General features: G+C 33.1%; 2 protein-coding genes across 2 annotated transcripts; both read right to left on the reverse strand.

Moving 5' to 3' along the window:
* Positions 1-487: 487 nt before the first annotated feature.
* Positions 488-4,258, reverse strand: LOC111366328 (pollen receptor-like kinase 1). Its single transcript, XM_022987071.1, has 3 exons — positions 2,850-4,258; positions 2,093-2,689; positions 488-1,242 (listed from the first exon to the last, which is right to left on the reverse strand). The coding sequence occupies exons 1-3, from the start codon at positions 3,526-3,528 to the stop codon at positions 614-616; spliced, it is 1,905 nt and encodes a 634-aa protein (XP_022842839.1). The 5' UTR covers positions 3,529-4,258; the 3' UTR covers positions 488-613.
* Positions 4,259-5,060: 802 nt separating this feature from the next.
* On the reverse strand, positions 5,061-19,709 carry LOC111365628 (tRNA pseudouridine synthase A; the record flags this gene model as incomplete). The annotated part of the gene is given in 8 exon segments (XM_022986166.1): positions 5,061-5,327; positions 6,355-6,445; positions 8,135-8,268; positions 8,349-8,436; positions 8,579-8,670; positions 10,014-10,133; positions 19,222-19,328; positions 19,633-19,709. Coding segments are annotated over 8 exon segments (876 nt in total), but the record flags the coding sequence as incomplete, so codon positions are not given.
* Between the last annotated feature and the right edge of the window lie 1,611 nt (positions 19,710-21,320).

Raw genomic sequence — 21,320 nt, forward strand, 5'->3', positions numbered from 1 at the left:
AAAGTCGATAAACACTCTCACCTATTACTTTCCCTCATTGAGAACAATAGCTCGGAATCTTTCTCGCTTTTGATACAAACTTCAAAGTTCAGATTGGATCCTTCAAGAATTATACTCGAGGAACGGTCGATTCTAAAGGTTCAGAAGATATTATTATGAAAACCCTTTTTGAGTGAGGAAGATTACCATCAAGAAATACAATTTTGGAAAAAATAATTTCAAAAGGATCGGAATAGGAGATTTGCGACAAGACTAGATGGAATCTTAGAAGTGGATCAGCCCCCTTTCCCTGCCACTGCAATTGATATAATAACTCAGCATTTATGTAATTTCATTATCGACAATTGCTCCTTGAAATACAATCAACTCTATAATAACTCACAAATTTTCTTGTTTATTTGGCTAAAAATGTATTTTATAACTAATTCACACATAGTGCACAGACTTCCCAGATTTGATGCGAAATAGTGCACAAAGACTTCCCAGATTTGATGCGAAAATTTTGCGTTTTGCATTTGTAATAAACTATGTTGTCTTCCAAATCCCAGAATCCAAAAATCAAAATTAAGTAGAGATGAATTACAAAAATTATCCTAGTCTAACAATGAATCAATCAATTAGACAATCTTATGGAATTGTATTCTTGATCATTATCATTATCCTTCCGCTTCACTTGCTCAATCCTTTCAGCTGCCTGTTTTAAATCCCACCTCTTATCCACTTCTGCTTCACAGCAATTCAATCCTATTTGCAAAAGTTTCATCATTTCCCTTTCACTTTTCTGCTTTCCACCCATATTTTTATCGAAAACCTGATCGACATCGGCGTTTGCTACCTTAACCACGGACTCAACCCAGCTCACCAAATCCATATCGTTTCTTTTGCTACCTTGTTGCAAGAAACTCGAAGGAAATATTCCGGTCATGGTCTCTAGAATCAACATCCCGAGGCTCCACACGTCGGTTTTCTTGGTAATCCGGCCATTGTTCTTGTACTCGGGCGACTTGTATGCGATCATGTGCTCCTGTGCACGGTCTTGATTCATGACTGGAACTAATCCGTAGTCAGTGAGCAAGGGGTTGAAGGATCGGTCGAGAAGAATGTTTGAGGATTTGAGGTGACCGTGTGGTGCCATTAGGCTTGGGAGCTCATTGTTGAGGTACAAAAGACCTTTGGCTACTCCTTTGATAATATTTAAACGGGTTGGCCAATCCGGGCATGGAAGCCCACGAGATGTGTTACCTGCCAGAATAGATTTATTAACAACTTATCATTAGTCTTGAGTACTTGATTCTGTAAAATGAACAAGACTTGTTGGGTATTTTTACCCCAAACCCACAAACATTAGTAAAATAATCAAACACGATGCAAGAAAATAAAAGAGCATAGGAGATTGTTTACACAGTTCAGCAAAAAAGGCCTAATCTGGGGGTCCAGAGGTAAGCCCGTTACTATGCAAGAAACTTTCAAGAGAGAGTGTACAACCGAAATGAATACTAAATCAGACGCCTATTTGGTCATCGATCCACAAAGATCTCACAAGCAAAACCCTAGCCAAACCTTGAGTACACGAATCCTTGCAACAAACTCAGTATAAATTTACCTGCTAATATTTAGGCCTAAAACACTATATCAAGAGTTCTACCATCATCATATAACCAAATATCATTATAGACTTATGATCAAAATCAGATCAAACAGAATACAAAAGATGAACAGACGCAGTAGAGGGAGAAAAATTCAAGAACCAAACCCAATGACTGAAAACTCTAGAAACCCCAAAATGAACTCGAAAGGCCACTATACACAATAATGGTTGAGTGGTTAAATCTCAACCATCAGATACAATCAACAGTCCACAACGTGTGTAACGTAGCACAAATAGAGTGACCAAGTATCAGCCAATGTGTGAATGCCATCTGTCTAGGCTAAGTGAAAAAGGCAATAAAATGTTTTTCTCACTTATGAAGTTGCGGTTTGAGAAACACAACTTCACAAGACTAAAATAGTATTGAGTAAACTGCAACGTGACACAACACATAGAAATGCTTCCTGTCGGAGTTTTCGAAGAGTTTCGATTCTATAAAATTACCGTGGAGATGAACAGCAAGGCTGATATTCTCCATATATTCAGAAACCAATAGCTTCTCCTCTTTCCTGTAGTAGAAAGCCACAATAGGAAGCACATTTTGGTGACTCATCCGCCCTAATCTTCTCATATGTTCATGAAATTCTTCTTTCCCCACATTATTCATATGCCTGAATCTTTTCACGGCCACTGCCTGTCCGCCACTCAGCGAGGCCTTGTATGTCGACCCGAATATGCCACTGCCGAGTATCTCCGCTGAGGCTTTTAGCAGATACCCCATGTCGAATTTCTCCCTGTCATCCTGAAGAAATGTGAGCTTTGTATTTTTATCTCTCTTCTTGCCATTTGTTCTGTGCTCAGGTGATGCTCCACCTTGTTCCATTATGTCTAGGTCGGTCGAGTAAGCTTTCCTGTGGCCAGGAGGGGATACCGTTGCCTGTTCTTGCTCCAACATTTGCTTCCGCCGATAGAGAATGACGACGACTGAGGTGAGTGCTGCTATGGCCAAAGCCACGAGTATCATGACAATTATGATTGTTCCCACGGAAAGCTTAGCCGGAGAACATGATTCGAGTGGTGCACCGCATAGGCCTTCGTTGCCTGTTTAGGAGGGACGGAGAAGAAGGGAGTTATGCACTTGACAAAATTTATGACAAAAATTGCCTCTTGAAATGTACTTTATGTGACATCTGTCTCCTAAGATATAACGCTTTACGCTAATTGATCTGATTAACTAAGAAAAACATAAAATCATTAGTACCTGAAAATGAGGTAGCATTCATATGACTAAGGCCACGAGGGATTTCACCAGTTAATTCATTGTCAGATACATTGAACGATTTCAACATTCCATTCCGAAATTGAGGTATTTCTCCTTCGAACTCATTGTCCTGAAGCATCAACTCCCTCAACCTAGGCAATGTGATCAATGATTGAGGAATCTCACCAGAAAACTTATTTCGTGCCAAATGAACCTTCTTGAGAGATAACATCCCGTCAAAAATGCCGATTGGGATTGCGCCGGAAAACTGATTGTCGGACAAATAAATGGATTTCAGGGCACCAAGTTCAGTTATATTTGGCAAAGAGCCATCAAATTTGTTGTTCATCAAGCTTATAGTCCTCAAAATTTTCAATTCCTTGAGGGCATCTACATCAATCACACCCGCCAACCCCATATTCTCCAGCTTCACTCCCGATACAGTCCCATTTCCACATATAATTCCAACCCAATTTTCATTATAACCACTGCATGGCGGTTTTGTGTCATTCCAATTAGACAATGCACCATTATCCGTAAGGGACTCCTTGAATTTGAGCAAGATCTCAGCATCCGATTTACAAGAACACATAACAAAATGCAAGATGATGATGGAAAGTAGAACCATCAAACGGGAATGCCCCCACAAAATGGTGGCGTGTTGGTGTTGAGCCATCATAATAATATAAAGCGCGAGCTATATCGGGGTGGTGGTGGTGCGCGCACTTGCAAGTGCGCTCCCCCTTGAGAGGCTCCTATGAAAGAAAATAGCTTAATCGGGGCAAAGAATTACAAAGGGAATGAAATTAAAATTTTGTTGGATTGGAGGAAAAAAGATTAAGAGGAAACCAAGAATAGTGTTGTGTAGGGATATTGTGACGAATTGAGAAATGGTAAAAGGTAAGGTCAAATTGACAATGTCCTCTCTTTTGGTACATGGGATGTGGAAACATGCATCCTTGAGAACTCTGCGCTAAGCCATCCAATTAGCTTTGAAATATTTGGACCATAATGTAAATATATCCCTTTTTTGGGAATTTTTGGCTACCCTTGTATTGTAGGAATGTGTGTGTATGTACTCTTAGGATTAAATGTAAGAAAATTGTACTAGGAATCGTAAATTCTTAGGACTAACGGGTGGATTTGGTACTAGTGGATTAGAGGGTGTAAGATTAGGAATAAAGCTACTCTTACAAAGTAGCTTTACAAAAGTGAAGATACCAAGTGTGTTGGCAAGCCGTAGGCCACTGATTTGAAATGATTTAAAATTTTGTTTTTGAAATGATTGGTGTAAATGTTATTTTGTAACCCAACTTTGTAACCTAACTTTGTAAGTGTAGCATGACTCGTAAGATTAGACATAATTGACAATAATAAAATTAGAGCATTCTGTCAATGTATATTTGTATAACACGACTAGTAGGAAACTATAAATATTGAAAAGAAAAACAATATTTTTATTTAAGTTTAAGAAACGTGAAGTTACTTTTATAATTTTTTTTTTTAATCCAAATTCATTCTCTTACTTTTAGAAAAATTACTTTTCTATTTTTTAATTTGTTTTTTTTTTGAAAATTAATTCTTATGTTTATGTAAAAATAAGTATTTTGATTAACAAAATAGTTAATTACTCCAAAACTTATGAGAAAATTTACTTTTTGTCTATAAACATGTTTGAATAATTTATTTTTCTCTACCATTTAAGTAAATAAAGAGTTACTATTTTCAAAAGTAACTCTTGCTTTCATATCAAAGCAAGTAACTTCATTATTTTTAACTACAATATAAAAAGTTATTTATCTTGAAACCTACTCATTTACTTATAAGCAATTTAATTAACTTTTTCTCAATTATCCATCACATAGTGAATGAATAATTCAATCTAAAACGCCCCCAAGGCACATCTCCAAGTAGTAAAAAGGGAGGGTGGAGAAATCCAACTTTGCTTGAGGCTGCTGCATCAAGGGTTCAAATCCTGAAATATGGATTTGACTCTTGGGTAAGTACAAGTGTACAAACAGCCTTCCACCCTATACCCTTGGAGGCATAACCTGCGATTTACCTCTCTCATGATACTCCAGGGCAGGGGTGGTGGGGGACCCTTAAGGTTAGGGTTTAACCTTTTTTTTTTTTAATAATTCAATCTAAAACCATCTCAAATTTATATTATTTTAATACGTATTGCATAATTTTATCGGTCTAATTTAAGTATTATTCGCATCAAACATCATAAGATTAAATGAAAATAATGTTAATACAAAAATGTAGAAATATGAATTAATCCTGGCCAATCCATCATGTACACGGAGATTCAGTTTCTCAAGGAATACGGCAACTCTTTATCAAATTCTGTATATCCTACATCAAGAAGACAAAGGCCATCCGGACGTGCAGGCGGAGCAGTAGCATGTCTATCTGTGCCATTCATCGACTTTAGCAGTGCATCCACTTCGGCGCCAGCAGCTGCCACTTCCCTAACTGCGGTCGCTACAGAACTCGAACCATCTGTAATCGTCCACGAGATCACAAAGTCTAAAGAAAATAGACACGTTGGAATTTCAATCTTATACTGCAATATACAGAATATGAAACATAATTGATGTAAAGTAGGGATGGCAAAAAAACCAGGTGAACCCAATACCCATGGCTCGGAGCGGGGATTACTTGCTTAATCGGGTAATTGGGTCGATTAAAGGCCCCTCCCTGTTTAATTATTATTATTTATTATTATTATTATTTTTTTTAGAATCCAATACTTTAAATAAAAAAACTCAACAAAATTTCATTAATTCTAATAGAAGATGACAATTATGATTATCAAAGAAATATGATAAACAATAAAAAAAATCTTAGTTTACCAAATATATTCGAATAATATAACTTTTAAAAATAAATTAATTAATTAATTAAAAATTTTAAAAATTATATTATTGCCTCACTTCAATGAATGAGAACAATAAAATAAGTTATCAAAAACTATTAAAAATAAGAATTAATCTACTTGTACCAAATGTCTTACCTAATTTTTGATCGAATTGACAAGTGGCGCCCCTCCACTCCAAGAAGGGCGCGACACCTGTCAATTCGATCATCCATTTGGTAAATGATTAGATACATATAGTATCTCCCTAAAAATAAATAAATAAACGAGGCAAAAGCCTAGCCTTAAATGGGTAACGTGGCAAGAAATTGCCCCTCCATGAACCCGCCCTGTTTGCCAACCCTAATGTAGAGCTTGCATTTTGTGGTTCTGAGCCTTAATCGCAATCCCTTTCCTGGGCTGGCTTTTCTGCTCTATGATATTCTTGAAGCGCATATTAAGAAACTAGGGAAGTTTTGATGTTCATGAGCTAAGAAATACTCTCAAATTCCTTGTAGAAACTGCAAAAGAATTTTAAGAAATATGTGACTTATTTCTCTGAAGTTCAAAATTACATCGTGGTTTCAAGTTAAAGCAGTATAGAAGTCAAATATAACTAGTAAGTATTTCATGACAGAGTTTTACTTGTAAGGCTATTAATTGAAGGAACTACCTTGCGCAGGAAACGGTTAGCAACCAACTCAATGCACATCATTTTCACACAGGTCCCATCCTTCTACAAATGCAAAAACGTTAATGAGAAAGAAAAAGAAGTGAAAGAGATTCCGAAATTCTAAGAAAATTTTACTGCTATGTAAACGTTATTTGAACATTAGCTAGACTAAAATGTCCTTTGAATTAGCCATTTCACTTGATTGCATGACCAACTTGGCACACTGCGCACTCTTAACAAATCCCATAATCCCAGACTTGTAAGTTGTCCTCAAAAGTAATTTCTTGTGCTGCGAAACTTTTTATCTTAAATTCAAAACAACTATTAATTATTGTCTCATCTCAAAATATTTACTGCTTTCTATTTTGGGCTGAATGAAATCCCTGAAGTTTTCCAAAATTCCTCATCTCAAACTATCTCTAACGAATAATTATTGTCTTGACTCATGCATCCATCACAACCTGTTAAAGAAAATTACATAATAAGGATCTGTTGACCTGCACCACCTCCATCAAATCAGTAATATACCCCACCATATTTTCAGTACAATACCACCTCTGTTGTTCCCTGCCAACTCCATTTTCCTTTAATTAGTTGTTCTTTTACAATTCTACATATAGGATTTAGTAAAAGGTAGCATTACAATTCTTTTACGATTCTATTTTATTTATTAAGCTTAACGCTAACTTTTACTAAATCCTAAACATAGAATCGTAAAAGAATAACGAATAAGAAGCAACTCATGCTTAAGGCAATGAGATTTTAAAAAGAAGCAAGATGAGTATCGATAGGCAACCTCTGCACAAGGTAATAAGACTCTGCTGCTCGTGCATGGAAGACAAAGCACTCCGTTGGTAGACCACTGCAATAATTAAAAAGTGTGGTTAGAAAGTGAATAGCCAAATCCACTAAAGTCCAACTATGTCAAAGCTAATTTCACTTTGTTTTAGCTTTCTATCCATCGATAACCACATGTTGTGGTGGCCACTGTTGATACTTAGACGACTTAGCCAACTGATACTAGGTCACATCAAAGAAAATGCAAGCGGCTAAGCTTGAGCTAAAATGTAAGACATGTTTACACGAGTTAAAAAGAATCTAAGTCCCTACAAATGTAGAATAGAATCATACTCAGAGATCTTTGTCAAAAACCAGGCTTACATCGAACTTCTATACCCTTAGGCCTTAAACCATAGGCACAACAGCTGGTAGAGAGAGACCAGTGAAATAATTAAAGCAACTCCGACCAGTTCTATAAAAATTATTTTGCAATGACTCAGCATAGCCAAATCAACGTCTTTTCCATTCATTTTTTCCCACGAGGGTCCCTGCCAATATGGTACCAGACATACATAACACTACAACTAGTAAAAGGAAGTATGAGAGCGTAGTTCAAGCCAGTCATTTTAGAACACGCAACCAGGGAGAAGATAGTCAATGACTGGGGTATACCCTACTATAATTGACATACCCAATTGTGCATGTCCTGATGGGCATGCAATGATTTACCCTTGTAAAAAAAATTCCAATCTCAAGCTTCAATTGACATACTGGCAAGGATCACCAACATAAGAACAAAAGAATATATACGAAATATGATTAACACCTGATCACAATAGATATGGATTCACCTATTTCCTTCTGGTCTATGACCTCAGATGCAGTTTCAGAATTGCAATGACAAATAAAGTTATTGGTGTTTTCCAACTATACAACAATCCAGAGATCTCAGTCTTTCACGTTTCATGAGGCTTTAATATCTCATGCAAACATCCTGTAGGATAGTAATTTTCCTCCCAATTGGTGTAGAAGATGGTTAAAACTGCTTAAAAGAAACCTAGATGGTTTATTTCCTGTTTCTTCTTCATCCTTGTCATCAACATCAACTGCATATCACTAGCCTCATTAATAAACTGATCACTGTGACCATGTCAACAAACAGCATTATCCACAATATTCTTCTTACACAGTTTGGTGTGGTCCCACCCAGTTTTATCATTGAAAGGCAAGCGTCTCCACTTAGCAGAGAAATTAAGATGAAATTCACAAGATACCTAGAACATATTAGGTTCCCTTTAGAATGTTGTAAAAACAACAGCAGAAATTTGGAAGTCATGTTTTTATATTGCTTTGAGTAAATGACTAGAATTCATAAATTTTAACTATGAGCTGAGAAATAACTAAAGATGGTGCTACCTTAGTAACAGAAACTATCCTTATCTTCCCAGGTGCTGCACAATTAATGGCTTCTTCAATATCTTGAGCTCTTCTATCCTTTCTCCATGTATCTGTGTATATAAAAACATCAATGACTTTCCTATTATTCACTGTCCCCAATTTGAAAAATAATGGATAGTATGAACTATTTAGCAGAATACATCTCACATATTTATCTGAAGGTCTCTGTTAATAACTGCATTTATCAGGGTTTTAAGGTCTGTATGTTATCACTTAGTCCCTTTTATAGTTAGTTAGAACTAGCTATGTATCTTTACCTGAATTTAGTTGCTAACTATTACCAATCCTTGATTTATTGAAGCAATTTTTTTCAGAATAGTACAAGTTATTTAGCAGGGCTGCAGTCTGGCAGATTACATTCAGAAGTTTCAGTTGGCAGGTTATGGTCGAGAATAGTTAGATGTGCCACTGGTATTTCTGATAAGATTTAGAGTGGGAACAAGGTGCCGAACTCATCCGTTTACATTGGTGCTCTCAAAGACTGACAAAGCCTATGTTTGTCTCATGTTTATAAACACTCAAGTCACTTTTTAACCACACATTTCAAGGACTCACAAGTACTACCAACCTATCCACCATTCTTTTTTATCTATTTATAATTTAAACCTAATTAGAAATTAGAATTTAAACCATTTATAAACATTTTCCACACATGCTTTAAGATTCTTGATCAAAACCTCATAAAGGAAATACGAGTCTTTCATGTGGCTATGTAGGGCATCCACGTGTTAGGAAATGGAATGAAATGGGAATGGCTGAACAGACACACAGGTAGCAGTGTAACACATTTGGTTCTAACAGCATTGAGATAAGGAAACTGGTTATAGATAATGCTAGCAGACTGGAAGAGAAGAGTGACCAAGGCTAAGTCCAGAACATAAGGTAAAGGGGCTGGAAAGCTCACCAACTACTCATGTAGAAGAAATAAAGAGGAAAAACAATAAAACTCAGAATCATTAATGATATAGGGGGATAAAATTTTCCTATGTGACCTTTTTGGAATGGGATGGGCTAAAACAAGGTGTAGTAGAAATTTAGAGATTTGCTGAATTTCTTCATGCAAAGAGTTTTGCAGCCCTTTATTCAAAGCAAATCCCTCAAGTAGCACTGTATACCAACCCTAAATATGTTTCTCTTGTTTGTTTCAACTCAAAGTCTTTGGTAACACAGTTTCAGAACAAAAATTAAGCAGTCCTGCACCGCATGAATAAGTTAAAACATCTAAAGGATCTGGGAAAAATTATAATTCTTATTGTTCTGTTCCGTAAAAACCATCACATTCAATTGCACCAATGGACTCTTGAAAGCACAGTTGCATGTATACATATTAATAAATATACTAGGCAAAGGTGAAATATGATCCAGTGGAAGTGGGATAGACTAGGCAACATACAGAAAGAGCAAACTTGTTTAGAAGCAGACACCCCTTTGTCTTTATGCCCAGCGACTACAGCACAGCCTTCTACTGGTAAATTCTTTTCTTTTAGCAGCTGAGTTTTCATCAAGTACAACACTACAATCTATGTAGCATGGACACTCCAACTAGGGTAGCGTGTCCGTGTTGGACACGTGTCGATACCGATACTCTTCAGACACTCTACAATAATCATTTTTATTTCTTACTATAGCTATTATATATTTTTAACTCAAAGTTATTAGCAAATAACAAATAATTCCTCATATTTAAAAGATTTCAACAAAAAAAAAATCAATAATAAGTATAAAACTAATTTTAAACTATACAAATGAAGAATTTTAAAGAATTTAATGAATGTGTTGACGACGTGTCATGTCGGTACTTTTTTTGAAAAATCAAGAATCGACGTATCCGACACGTATCATGTCGGACACACGTGTCCGGGTCCGTACATCATAGACTACGATCCACACCCATGTCTGCCATGTGCACACCCATATATATATATATATATTTGAATATTGAGTTTCTTACCACTAACACCATAAAAACGCTCAATAGTTTTTTCAAAATATTTTATAGATATCAATCCTTCATAGATACAATTTTGATTAGCTCTAGAATCAATAAGGACTTTAGATGTAAATTTGAATTCTTTGTTGACTACAATAGTCATATTGCAATACCATTTTTAAGTTGAATACGATTAATAACCTTAATAATTTCTTCTTCAGATTGAATAATTGAAGGAAAGAGGATTTAATTCTTCATCAAAAGAATTAGAAGAGGATAAATAAGGAGTTTGAACAAGAGCAAGAATAGCATTTTGAACATTTTCAAAATTTCATTCTAGTCCACGAGTTTGAAGATTCCAAGAAATTCTCTTAGGAATCATGGTGTTTGAATAAAAAAGATTACATTCAACCAAAAGACTTTCATCTTTAGGGGATTAACGTAAGGCACCAATATTGAATTGAGTATTTATGAGCTTGTAATATATTCTGTATATTATAGCAAAAGCATTTGAACGATCATCGAAATTGAGATTTTTTGTTTGAATATGAAGATTTAGAGTATTAAGAATAGCTCCATCATTGAGATTGATTGAAAAATTGGGATAACAATTTGAATATATTGGACCGCTTTCTAGATTTGACTTTAGAACAGATAATAATGAATTTTTGAATTTAAGAAGTCTCTTATCTCGAAGAGTTAAGAGAATAGAAATGTCTAACCCATGTCTAAACAAAGGTTTGATAGCAATTTGAACTAATCCAACATAAAGATATTTAATTTTTCTCCTGTAGGATTCAATTGATTCTTTTGAAAATAAATTGATGTGAGCATTTTGATTTTTGATAGATAATGTTTGTTCAAAAATTTTGATAACATAATTTTAAGTAAAATCAAAATTTCCTATTTCATAGATAGAATTCTTTTCTACCTTTGGAATTGTCAGTTATGTAATCTTTATTCTATTTGAGCAATTTGAAGTTCATGATTATTGAAATCATTTGATGATGCGAATGATGCACGTGTCTGATCAATTTCTTCTTCATTTTGAAAAACATTTGAAATATATTCAAATCTATTTCTAGAATTCTGAAACCAATTTGAAATAGAAGACATAATTAAATTCAATGAAATTATAACAATCTACCACGATAAAAATAGTTAAATAAGATAAACTGATTCTTACAACCTCAAGGATGAATTTTAAAGGATCTTCTTACTTTTCCTGATGGAAACGTCAAAATGATTTTTAAATGATCTTCTTCTAGGTTTCAAAGATCTTACTCTTCTAGATTTGAAGATAGATCTAGAACTTCTTTTGAGTTTGCTATATTTTCAACATCTCTCTTACAGGTATTGATTTCACTCCAAATATTCCAAAACCTCAATATACAGAGAAAGAAGAAGAATCAGAACTTGATTCTCCAACTTTATCTCATATGCTTTCTTCTCAAAATAAAAGACTTGATCATCAAACTAATGTTATTTCTTCTACAATTGATAGAGGAAATGAATTCAAAACTGATCAAACTCCTGATTCTATAAGTTTTCGAAAAATATTTCGTCAGAATTTTTCAAAAGAGAATCTTATTGGGAAGACTTTTATGAATTCCTTGAAAATTTAAGTTTTTATAAGTTGGTATATTTCAAAGTTTTTAACAAAAAACCTACTTTTTCAAAGAAAGAAAAAACTATTCAAACCACAAATATTCCAAAAAAGATTTGGAAAACTCCTATTAGAGAAAATATTCAATCTTCTCATCCTTCTTTGCAAAAGATTGTAGTTCCACATGAAAGTACTGAAATTCTTGATTCTCCTTTCAAAAAGATATCTGAAGAACGGCTTAATGAATCTCAAGTTGTTGTTAAAGATATAAAAAATACCAATCTCAAAATAACTACACTAGTGTAGTTCTTCAATCTGTCTGTTCTCAACTCAACAGAATTGAAATAAATTATAAAATTGAGACATCTTCCTCAAAAGGTATTAAGTCAATAGAGCCAGTTTTAATAAACAAGCATGAGGCTAAACCAAAAAATAGTCTCAAAATTGAGATTATTGTTCTAAAAGAACTTGTGACTCAGTTATCAAAAATATCATCTTCCTCTACTTCAAATAACATCAATACTATTGGCGATATTGAATCTCAATTTATTAATGATGAAATTTCTCAAATAAATAAACTTCAAGGTAAAAAAGTTCAATTTTCAAAAATTCCTCCATAAAAAACAAAAAGAAATTTTTTTTCAAAAATAAAATCTTATTCAAAGGAAAAGAATTTTCAAAAACCCTCTTATTCAAAAAATTATTCTAAAAAAAAAAAAAAAAAAAGATTTTCAAGAAAAAGTAATGTTACTTGTTGAAAATGTCAAAAATCGAGGCATTATTCTGATAAGTGTCCTCTCAAAAGAAAGATTAATAATCTTCAAATAGATGAAGATATTACGTTTCAACTTCTCAATCTTACTTATTCAAATTCTAGTTTTGATAATGAGTCTAACTCAAAGTTAGAACATGTTGATCAACATCAAGAAGATTCTGATGCTAAATCGAGTTCAAATTCTCAATCCTCTTCAAGTCAAAGTAAAAAAAACTTTGTGGTTGCAAAACTATAAATGTTCTTACTAAACAAGAAAAACTTATCAAAGAGATTGTTGATCAAATTGAAGATCCACAACTCAAAAATAAATTTAATTCCCTTCTTCCTTCAAAATCAAAAGCTGAACCTTTAGTCAAAGTAAAAAAAAACTTTGTGGTTGCAAAACTATAAATGTTCTTACTAAACAAGAAAAACTTATCAAAGAGATTGTTGATCAAATTGAAGATCCACAACTCAAAAATAAATTTAATTCCCTTCTTCCTTCAAAATCAAAAGCTGAACCTTTCAAAATGCAAAATATTTTAAATCGTTTTGAAACTTAAATCATCTAGTTCTGATTTAAAATCGAAAGTCAATTTTATGAAATCACAAATTTCTATTCTTGAACGTCAAAATGAAAGATGTTAGAATGAAAGTTTCTCTTCTCAAAACTCAAGATAAAAAACAAAAGTCAAAAACTCCTTATTTATCCTCTTCTAATTCTTCTGATGAAAAATGAAATCCTCTCATTCCTTCAATTATTCAATCTGAAGAAGAAACCATTGTTATTAATCGTATTCAACTTAAAAAATGGTACTGCAATATGACTATTGTAGTAAAAAGATAATTCAAATTTACATCTAGAGTCCTTATAGATTCTAGAGCTGATCAAAATTGTATCCATGAAAGATTGATACCTACAAAATATTTTGAAAAAACTACTAAGCGTCTTTATGGTGCTAGTGGTAATAAACTCAATATTCAATATAAACTTTCAAAAGCTCATATTTGTAATTCAAACATTTGTTTCAAAAATATTTTTTAACTTGCAAAAGATTTGGATCAAGAAGTAATTCTTAGTACCCCTTTTATTGTTCAAATTTATCATTTTCAAGCTAATTCAAAAGGTTTAACTACAAATTTTTTTTATCAAGGAATTTGTTTCAAATTTACAAATCTTCCTTCTTATAAAGATGTAAATTCTTTAAAACGAGCATCAATTTAAAAAATAGTTAATTATATCAATTTCAAGAAAAATCATATTAGATTTCTCAAAGAAAAATTAAATTTCAAAGAATTGAACAATTACAAAATCCTCAATTCAAGAAAAAATTTCAAATCTTCAAAAACAAATAGAAAAAGAGATTTATTGTACTATTCCAAATGCTTTTTGGGATTGTAAGAAACGTGTGGCATCTCTTCCATATAATTCTAAATTTCTAATTTTCATGAATCAAATATTCCTACAAAATCTCGTCCTATTCAAATGAACAAAGAATTGTTAGACTTTTGTATCAAGAAAATTAATAATTTACTTGACAAATGTTTAATTCGTTCGAGCAAATCTCCCTAGAGTTAATTCGTCAATTTTCTATGTCAATAATTTAGCTGAAATTGAACGAGGTGCTCCACGCCTTGTTATTAATTATAAGCCTCTCAATACTGCTCTTCAATGAATTCGATATCCACTTCTTCTAAAGGAAGATCCTTTAAATAGATTATTCAAGGCTGTTATCTTCTCAAAATTTGATATGAAATCAGGCTTCTGACAGATTCGAATCAAAGAAGAAGATAAATACAAAACTACTTTCAATGTTCCTTTTGGTCAATACAAATGGAATGTTATGCAATTTGGTCTAAAAAAATGCTCCTTCTGAATTTAAAAAAATCGTGAATGATATTTTCAAGGGAAAATTGCAGCCAAGATACCAAACCTATCGTTTATTAGCAGACTTTGCCCAAACCTTTAGTTTGTGCCACCGTAAGTACCAAACCTTTAAAAAATTCGCAGTTCAAGTCCAAATTGACGGTTTCTATTAGTTTGACCCCAAAAACCGTTAGTTGACCCTAGAAATTGAAATTTTAATAATTTGACCATACAAAACAAGGGTAAAGTCGTAACTTACCTTTTTTAATATAAAAGAATAAAAAAAAAGGAAAGCTGGTTATCTTCTTCACAAATCCCCAAGCCCCCTTTTCCAATCCTACCAAAACAATCCGCTACTACCACCCACCGTCGCTTGCCATAGCCACCCACCGCCGCTTGCCATAGCCACCAAATCAATCTACCATTTTCTCCCTCAACAACGACCCTCTACGCCATTTAACTAAATTCAATCCACCAAGTGAGCTCGGAGATGCAATCAACAGCATGTTTCACGGTGGAACTCATCCCAAGCCCAACAACAATTATTATCATCATTAACAATTCAAGCACAAGAAAATACCATATTTTTGCAATCTAATTTACAATGGAGGCTCTAAGAATGACTTAATTTTCCAGTGTGGATTCAAAATTCAACCTCCACTCAAGGAAATCGAGTGGCAGGGAGATTCAAATATCCAGTTCCAGCTCTGAACTCGTTGTGGTGGTATCCTCCCATTTGATAATAGCTCCCATTTGTACTGAAAGGAAATTTTCGTAAGATAACAGCTTTTGATTGAAGGGGGTAAGAAGTTAGTGGGGATGCGTGGAGAAAAGAGGGAGTTTGAGAGAGGTGGAGGTGAAGTGACTGGCGGTATGGCCAGACAGTGGTGGCATGATCAACGGTAGGTGGCGGGTGGCCTGTGGATTTATCAATTTCCCCCCCTTTTGGGAAGGTGAGGATGGAGAAAAAATAGATACAGAGAAGTTTTTTTTTCTTTTTTTTTTTTAGTTTAATTAATCAATTAATTTATATTAAATTTGTAAAGTTACTACTTTACCCTTTTTTGTGTGGTCAAATTATTAAATTTTCAATTTTCTAGGGTCAATTGATGGTTTTTGGGGTCAAACAAATAAAAATCGTCAATTTGGACTAGAGCTGCGAATTTTTTAAAGGTTTGGTACTCATGTTGTTACAAACTAAAGGTTTGGGCAAAATCTGCTAATAAAAGAAAGGTTTGGTACCTTGGCTGCAATTTTGCCTATTTTCAATCCTTTTTCAAATTTCATTATTGTTTACATTGATGATGTTCTTATATTTTCAGAAAATATAGAACAAAATTTCAAACATATCAAAATATTCATGTATGTAATGAAAAAAAATGGTTTAGCGGTCTTTGCTAAAAAGATTGTTTTATGTCAAACAAAAATAAGATTTTAGGTCATAATATTTAAAATGGTTCAATTATTCCAATTTAGAGAGAAGTCTAGATTTTACTAAAAAAATTCCTGACAAAATCTTAAACAAATCTTCTCTTCAAATATTTCCTGGTTGTGTCAATTATGTCGGCGACTTTATCAAAGAGATAAGATTGATCTATGCTCCTCTTTTCAAAAGACTACAAAAGAACCCGGACCCCTAGAGTCACGAGTACACAATAGCTGCTCAAAATGTTAAAAAGGCTATCAAAAATATTCCATGCTTATTAATTCTTGACCCTACTGCTTCAATTATTATCGAAACGATGCCTCTAATTTAGGCTTTGGTAGAGTGTTAAAACAGATTCTAAAAGAGTCAAGTTAAGAACAGTTGATTAGGTACCATAGTGGATGGAATAACCCACAAAGAATTCTTCAACTTTTTCAAAGCTTCACGTATTTCAAAATAAAATTTTACCCAATGACAATATTGTGTCTAGACTTAATCTCAAAGTACTATTTATTCAAAGAAACTTAAACTATTTTACAAAACTTATCTCCTAAAAATTCTTCTAAAACAAATATTGTGGTAAGAGTTATGAATACAAAAAATTATTCAAATCTTTTTCAGGATCTTCCTCAAAATCCTTTCAAGACAAAATTTTTTCAATAAAGGTAAGAATTATGATTCTTTGAATAAAGGTAAATTTTATTCTCAATCAGATTCCTTTTTAGGAACTGAACCAAAGTTCTATGAGTTTAAAACTCATAAAAAACTCTTCAAATTTCAAAAAGATAATCTTGATAATATTCTTACTACTTATTATCAAAGAAGTAATAAGGATATTATAAGATATCTCAAAAATACTACTGAAATTTTTAACAGTAGTAATAAAATAATCAAAAAATTTCAAAAAAACGAAAGACTTATTCTTCAAAAGAATTATCTTTTAGAAATATATTCCCATTAAAAAGAAATAGAAGATATCTTATGAAAAAAATCTTACAAATTCCTGAAGATATTTATCAAAATATAATCAATAGAGATCCTACTTGTTCTCAATCATTCAAAAATATTATTTTCAAAATATTTGATAACTTTTATTTTAATAGATTTGAAACTTTTGTACCGTCCATTTGAAAAAGTCTTCAATCATCCTGAAAAGTCTTCAATCAACTTTAATTTATCTTTGCTTTGATATTATCATCGTAGATTACAATTGAAGCAAATTATTGAGGTTGAATAATTCTTCATCTTCAAAATTGAAATTGGGACCTTAGAATGGTTCGTCATTTTGATGGTATAAATCATCAAAACAGTATTGAGACATTGATAATTCATCATCAAATATTTTTTTGAATCAAAGGAATTTCAGTTTGAGTCCATTTTTCTTCATCAATAAAAATGGCAAAATATTCATCATGAAACATTAATTGCAATTTTGAATTGTCAACCTCAATAATTTGCTTGAATTGTAATCTACGAAGATACTATCAAAGCAAATGTCAAAAAGATGATGTCTTTCAAGAATGATCAACTTTCAAAAAGATGTTCCAATAGCAGGAGACAAATTAAAGTTCATTGAAGACTTTTTCAAATGGACGGTGTAAAAGTTTCAAAAAAAACAATAATTCAAGATTCATCCTCCAAATTGAAGAAATTTTCAAGTCCGGAGTTCAAGATTTTAATTATAAAAGAAGATCAAGTGTTCAAAATCTCCTCAGAATTAATTGAGTGCAGTTCTCGTTAGAGTTAATTTGGCTCTAAAAAGAGAGTTAATTCAGTGTAGCTCTCAAATGAGAATTGATTTAGCGGGAAATAAATCATTCTCAAGATAGTTTAAGAAATTTTTGTATTCTTTTACCGTCTTTATTTCAATCTTACAATTTTCAAAGTTTTATTTAATCTTGTAATTCAAATTTTCTAATATCAATAAAATTATATCCATTTCAACATTTGCTTATTTCCACTTCTATAAATATACATACACACGTATGTACATATATGCATATATATATACATATGATATGTACGTGTACATATACATATACATATGTACGGTGTACATGTACATGTGTGTATATACACCGTACATATACACATATGTACATATACATATACATATACCGTACGTGGACATACACATATACGTATGTACCTATACATATACATATACCGTACATATGTACGTGTATATATATGTGTGTATACACGTACATATGTGTACACATATGTATGTGTCATACATGTGTACATATATATATATACACGTGTATACACGTACATGTGTGTACACGTATGTGTGTGTGTGTGTGTGTATATATAGATGCACATTGCTCCCGCAAAATTTCTGTGTTGCGTGCCTTTTCAGTGTTTGCTCCCATATAACACGGCCAATTATTATTTTTTAAACGATTCACTGATTCTAACTCTTGATTACACAACCATGGTCGGCACAATTGTGTCTTTCAGAAGGTAATCTCAGTTTTATGTTCAGCCTCTGAGATAAAATCCAGCACTAACCTGCAAATCCAGCAGTCTCGTATTTCTAGCAACTAATAATCTCTCATATAGGGCCTTTCCATCTCATTTTAATATAGAATTGGGTCATTCCATGTCTATAGTTTACTGTAGAAACTGCGACCATCTCCTTGAAACACATAGTTATAGTAAAATATGAGGATACAAAAATAAAGAGGGAAAATAAGAAAATCAATAACCCCTTCAAGTACTTATCATATTTGATGAAAATACAATGATTCACTTAAAATTGCATATCTGCAGCATTTGTACTTGTTAGGACAATGAACATGTACTCAAAAGCATTCTTCAATTATTTCAAAGAAATCGAGACACCATCATATTACCGCCTAACCTCGACAACACTGCTCTTATTTTATAGAAATGAGCAATCAGAAAGTTGAGAATCAGACTTCTTAATCAAATCAACAAATGGATATGGAAAGAAATAGAAAAACACAAAATTGAGTGGACATCCAAAATCGAGAAATATTACTAAACACCCACCTCCTTTCCAAACAATTCTGGCAGTGGCATGCAGCATTTTCACCATGTTTGAGTAAAAATCATTAACTTTTCCCCATGGCCTTGTGGACATGAACTGATAACATTCCCTGCCAAAAGAAAATTCACCATATATGAGCACTAAAACACTTCAAAAATACACATCGTGTGCGTATGCATACAACTCAAAAAGTCTAGCTGAATCGACAGCGACACCTAAAAATTGAACATTAAAAGGTTGCTAATTGAGTAATAGTCAACTCGCTTAACCAATATTCCCTATTCTAGGAAGGGCACTAAATTAAAAATCTCAAATTTAACAACTTACAAATCAAAAGAACCAAACAGGGGGAAAAAAAGTAATCTAAAGAAAAGAATAGAGAATCTGGAGTTGTGGACTATGTATAAATTTACTTTGTAGTCCATCGAGAGAGCCAGCAAGCATCAGTGTTGTTGTAGGGGAGTGTAATCCTTCTTCTGCAGAGCTTGGGTTACCATCAGATTGTTTGGGCTCGGGCTCACCACTTCTGGGTACTTCTATCATAATGTGAATTTTCGATATTGTCCCGAAGGAGACTGAGAACGGGCAAAATTGAAATTTAGAACAACTCTGTATGGTTAACATTTTAGAAAATAACTTTTTTTTTCCTCTTTCTCATTTTGCCGAAAAATGCATTTTAGAATAGTAATAGAATGTATGATTAAAAACTAAGAAAAGAAATTTGAATTTTTGTGTAATATTACTTAATTGAAAAAATGTGTAATTGAAAATAAGAGAAAGAAAAATGTACTTGAAAAATAATCAGAGATAATCAGAGTTGTTCTGAATTTCAATTTAAATTATCAATCGATTGGCATTAGAAAATTATGAATTGACCGTTAGGGTCCTAATATGTGACTGTACAAATAGGTTTTCCAACTTTGGAGTTTCAGCAATTAAGCCCCTATTTGACAACCATAATTTAAAAATTCCTTTATATATATACTCATTTTTAACCACACATTCATATAATAAAATATTCTACACATATATATACTCATTTTTATAATTTAATATTTCTCGTTCTTTCCATCTCCTATTAAATAGTTAAATGTTTTATTGGCAGCTGAACTTTGCAATGTGTCACGGTTTACTCATTGAACTTCATCAATTGTCCCATTGGCCACTGAACTTCGCTCTGCCCAACTCCATCACTCACCCAATAAAAACCATTAATAGACGTGCTAACATGGCTGAAAGAAAAATGATGTGGCAAGTTAAATCCTTCCAAGTGGTACGTGTTCTGTAAATCAGCTTGCACATCAGCTCCGCATCATTTAAAACATGGCTTTACCAAAGAAACTAACGTGACTTCAAAAATGAAAACCCATTTTGTCTAAACCATGAATTTACGATCCCAAATCAATTTGTTTCTCAAGCCCTAATTCATTTGAATCAACGTCATATAACTCATTGAAACAAATAAATTGTAAACACCACATCATTGATCAGTAAAATCATGACCAAAAAACCCAACTTAAAGATCGGCCATCTTTTTTCACCCAACAGAATATCATTTATGTTTCAAAGGAAAAATGATTATCAAAGACTGAAACAGATAATAAAGAAAATGGTATTAAAATCCTGCAGAAACATGAAAATAACAGTGCAATTAAGCTCATTGGAATATATATGTATGTATGTATGTATAACATTCCCAAAAACAAAAACACCGAACTGCTGTGCATCTTCACCAAATGTTGCCTGCTAATTTCCAGCAACGTCACCGAAAAAACAAAAACACTTAACTGCTGTGAATCTTCCCCCAATTGTTGCTGATAATTTCTAGCATTTATTCTCAAAAACCAATGCACCAAACTGATGTCACATTATTTATCGTGGCTGTGCGTCTTTCAATTTGGCAAATTTCGCCCGTTGCCCTGCTCGTGCCCTTGCCGATCTCAATTTGGCAGACTCCGCCTCTTTCATGTCTTGCAATTTGTCAACGATTTTGTTGAAGCTCACACTAAGCATTTGGGGGAAATGGATTTCACGCTTAAGGGTTTCGATTTGGGAGAAATGAAATTTCACGATTAAGGGTTCAATTTGGAGATATGAGTTT

This window comes from Olea europaea, chromosome 17, assembly GCF_002742605.1.
Source record: "Olea europaea var. sylvestris chromosome 17, O_europaea_v1, whole genome shotgun sequence".
NCBI lineage: Eukaryota > Viridiplantae > Streptophyta > Magnoliopsida > Lamiales > Oleaceae > Olea > Olea europaea.

Coding starts and splice junctions, on each gene's coding strand:
- LOC111366328 (XM_022987071.1), bottom strand. CDS start 3,528: ATGATGGCTCAACACCAACACGCCACCATTTTGTGGGGGCATTCCCGT. Junction 2,690..2,849: donor GAATGCTACCTCATTTTCAG/GTACTAATGATT, acceptor CCTCCTAAACAG/GCAACGAAGGCCTATGCGGT. Junction 1,243..2,092: donor CCTTGCTGTTCATCTCCACG/GTAATTTTATAG, acceptor CTATTCTGGCAG/GTAACACATCTCGTGGGCTT.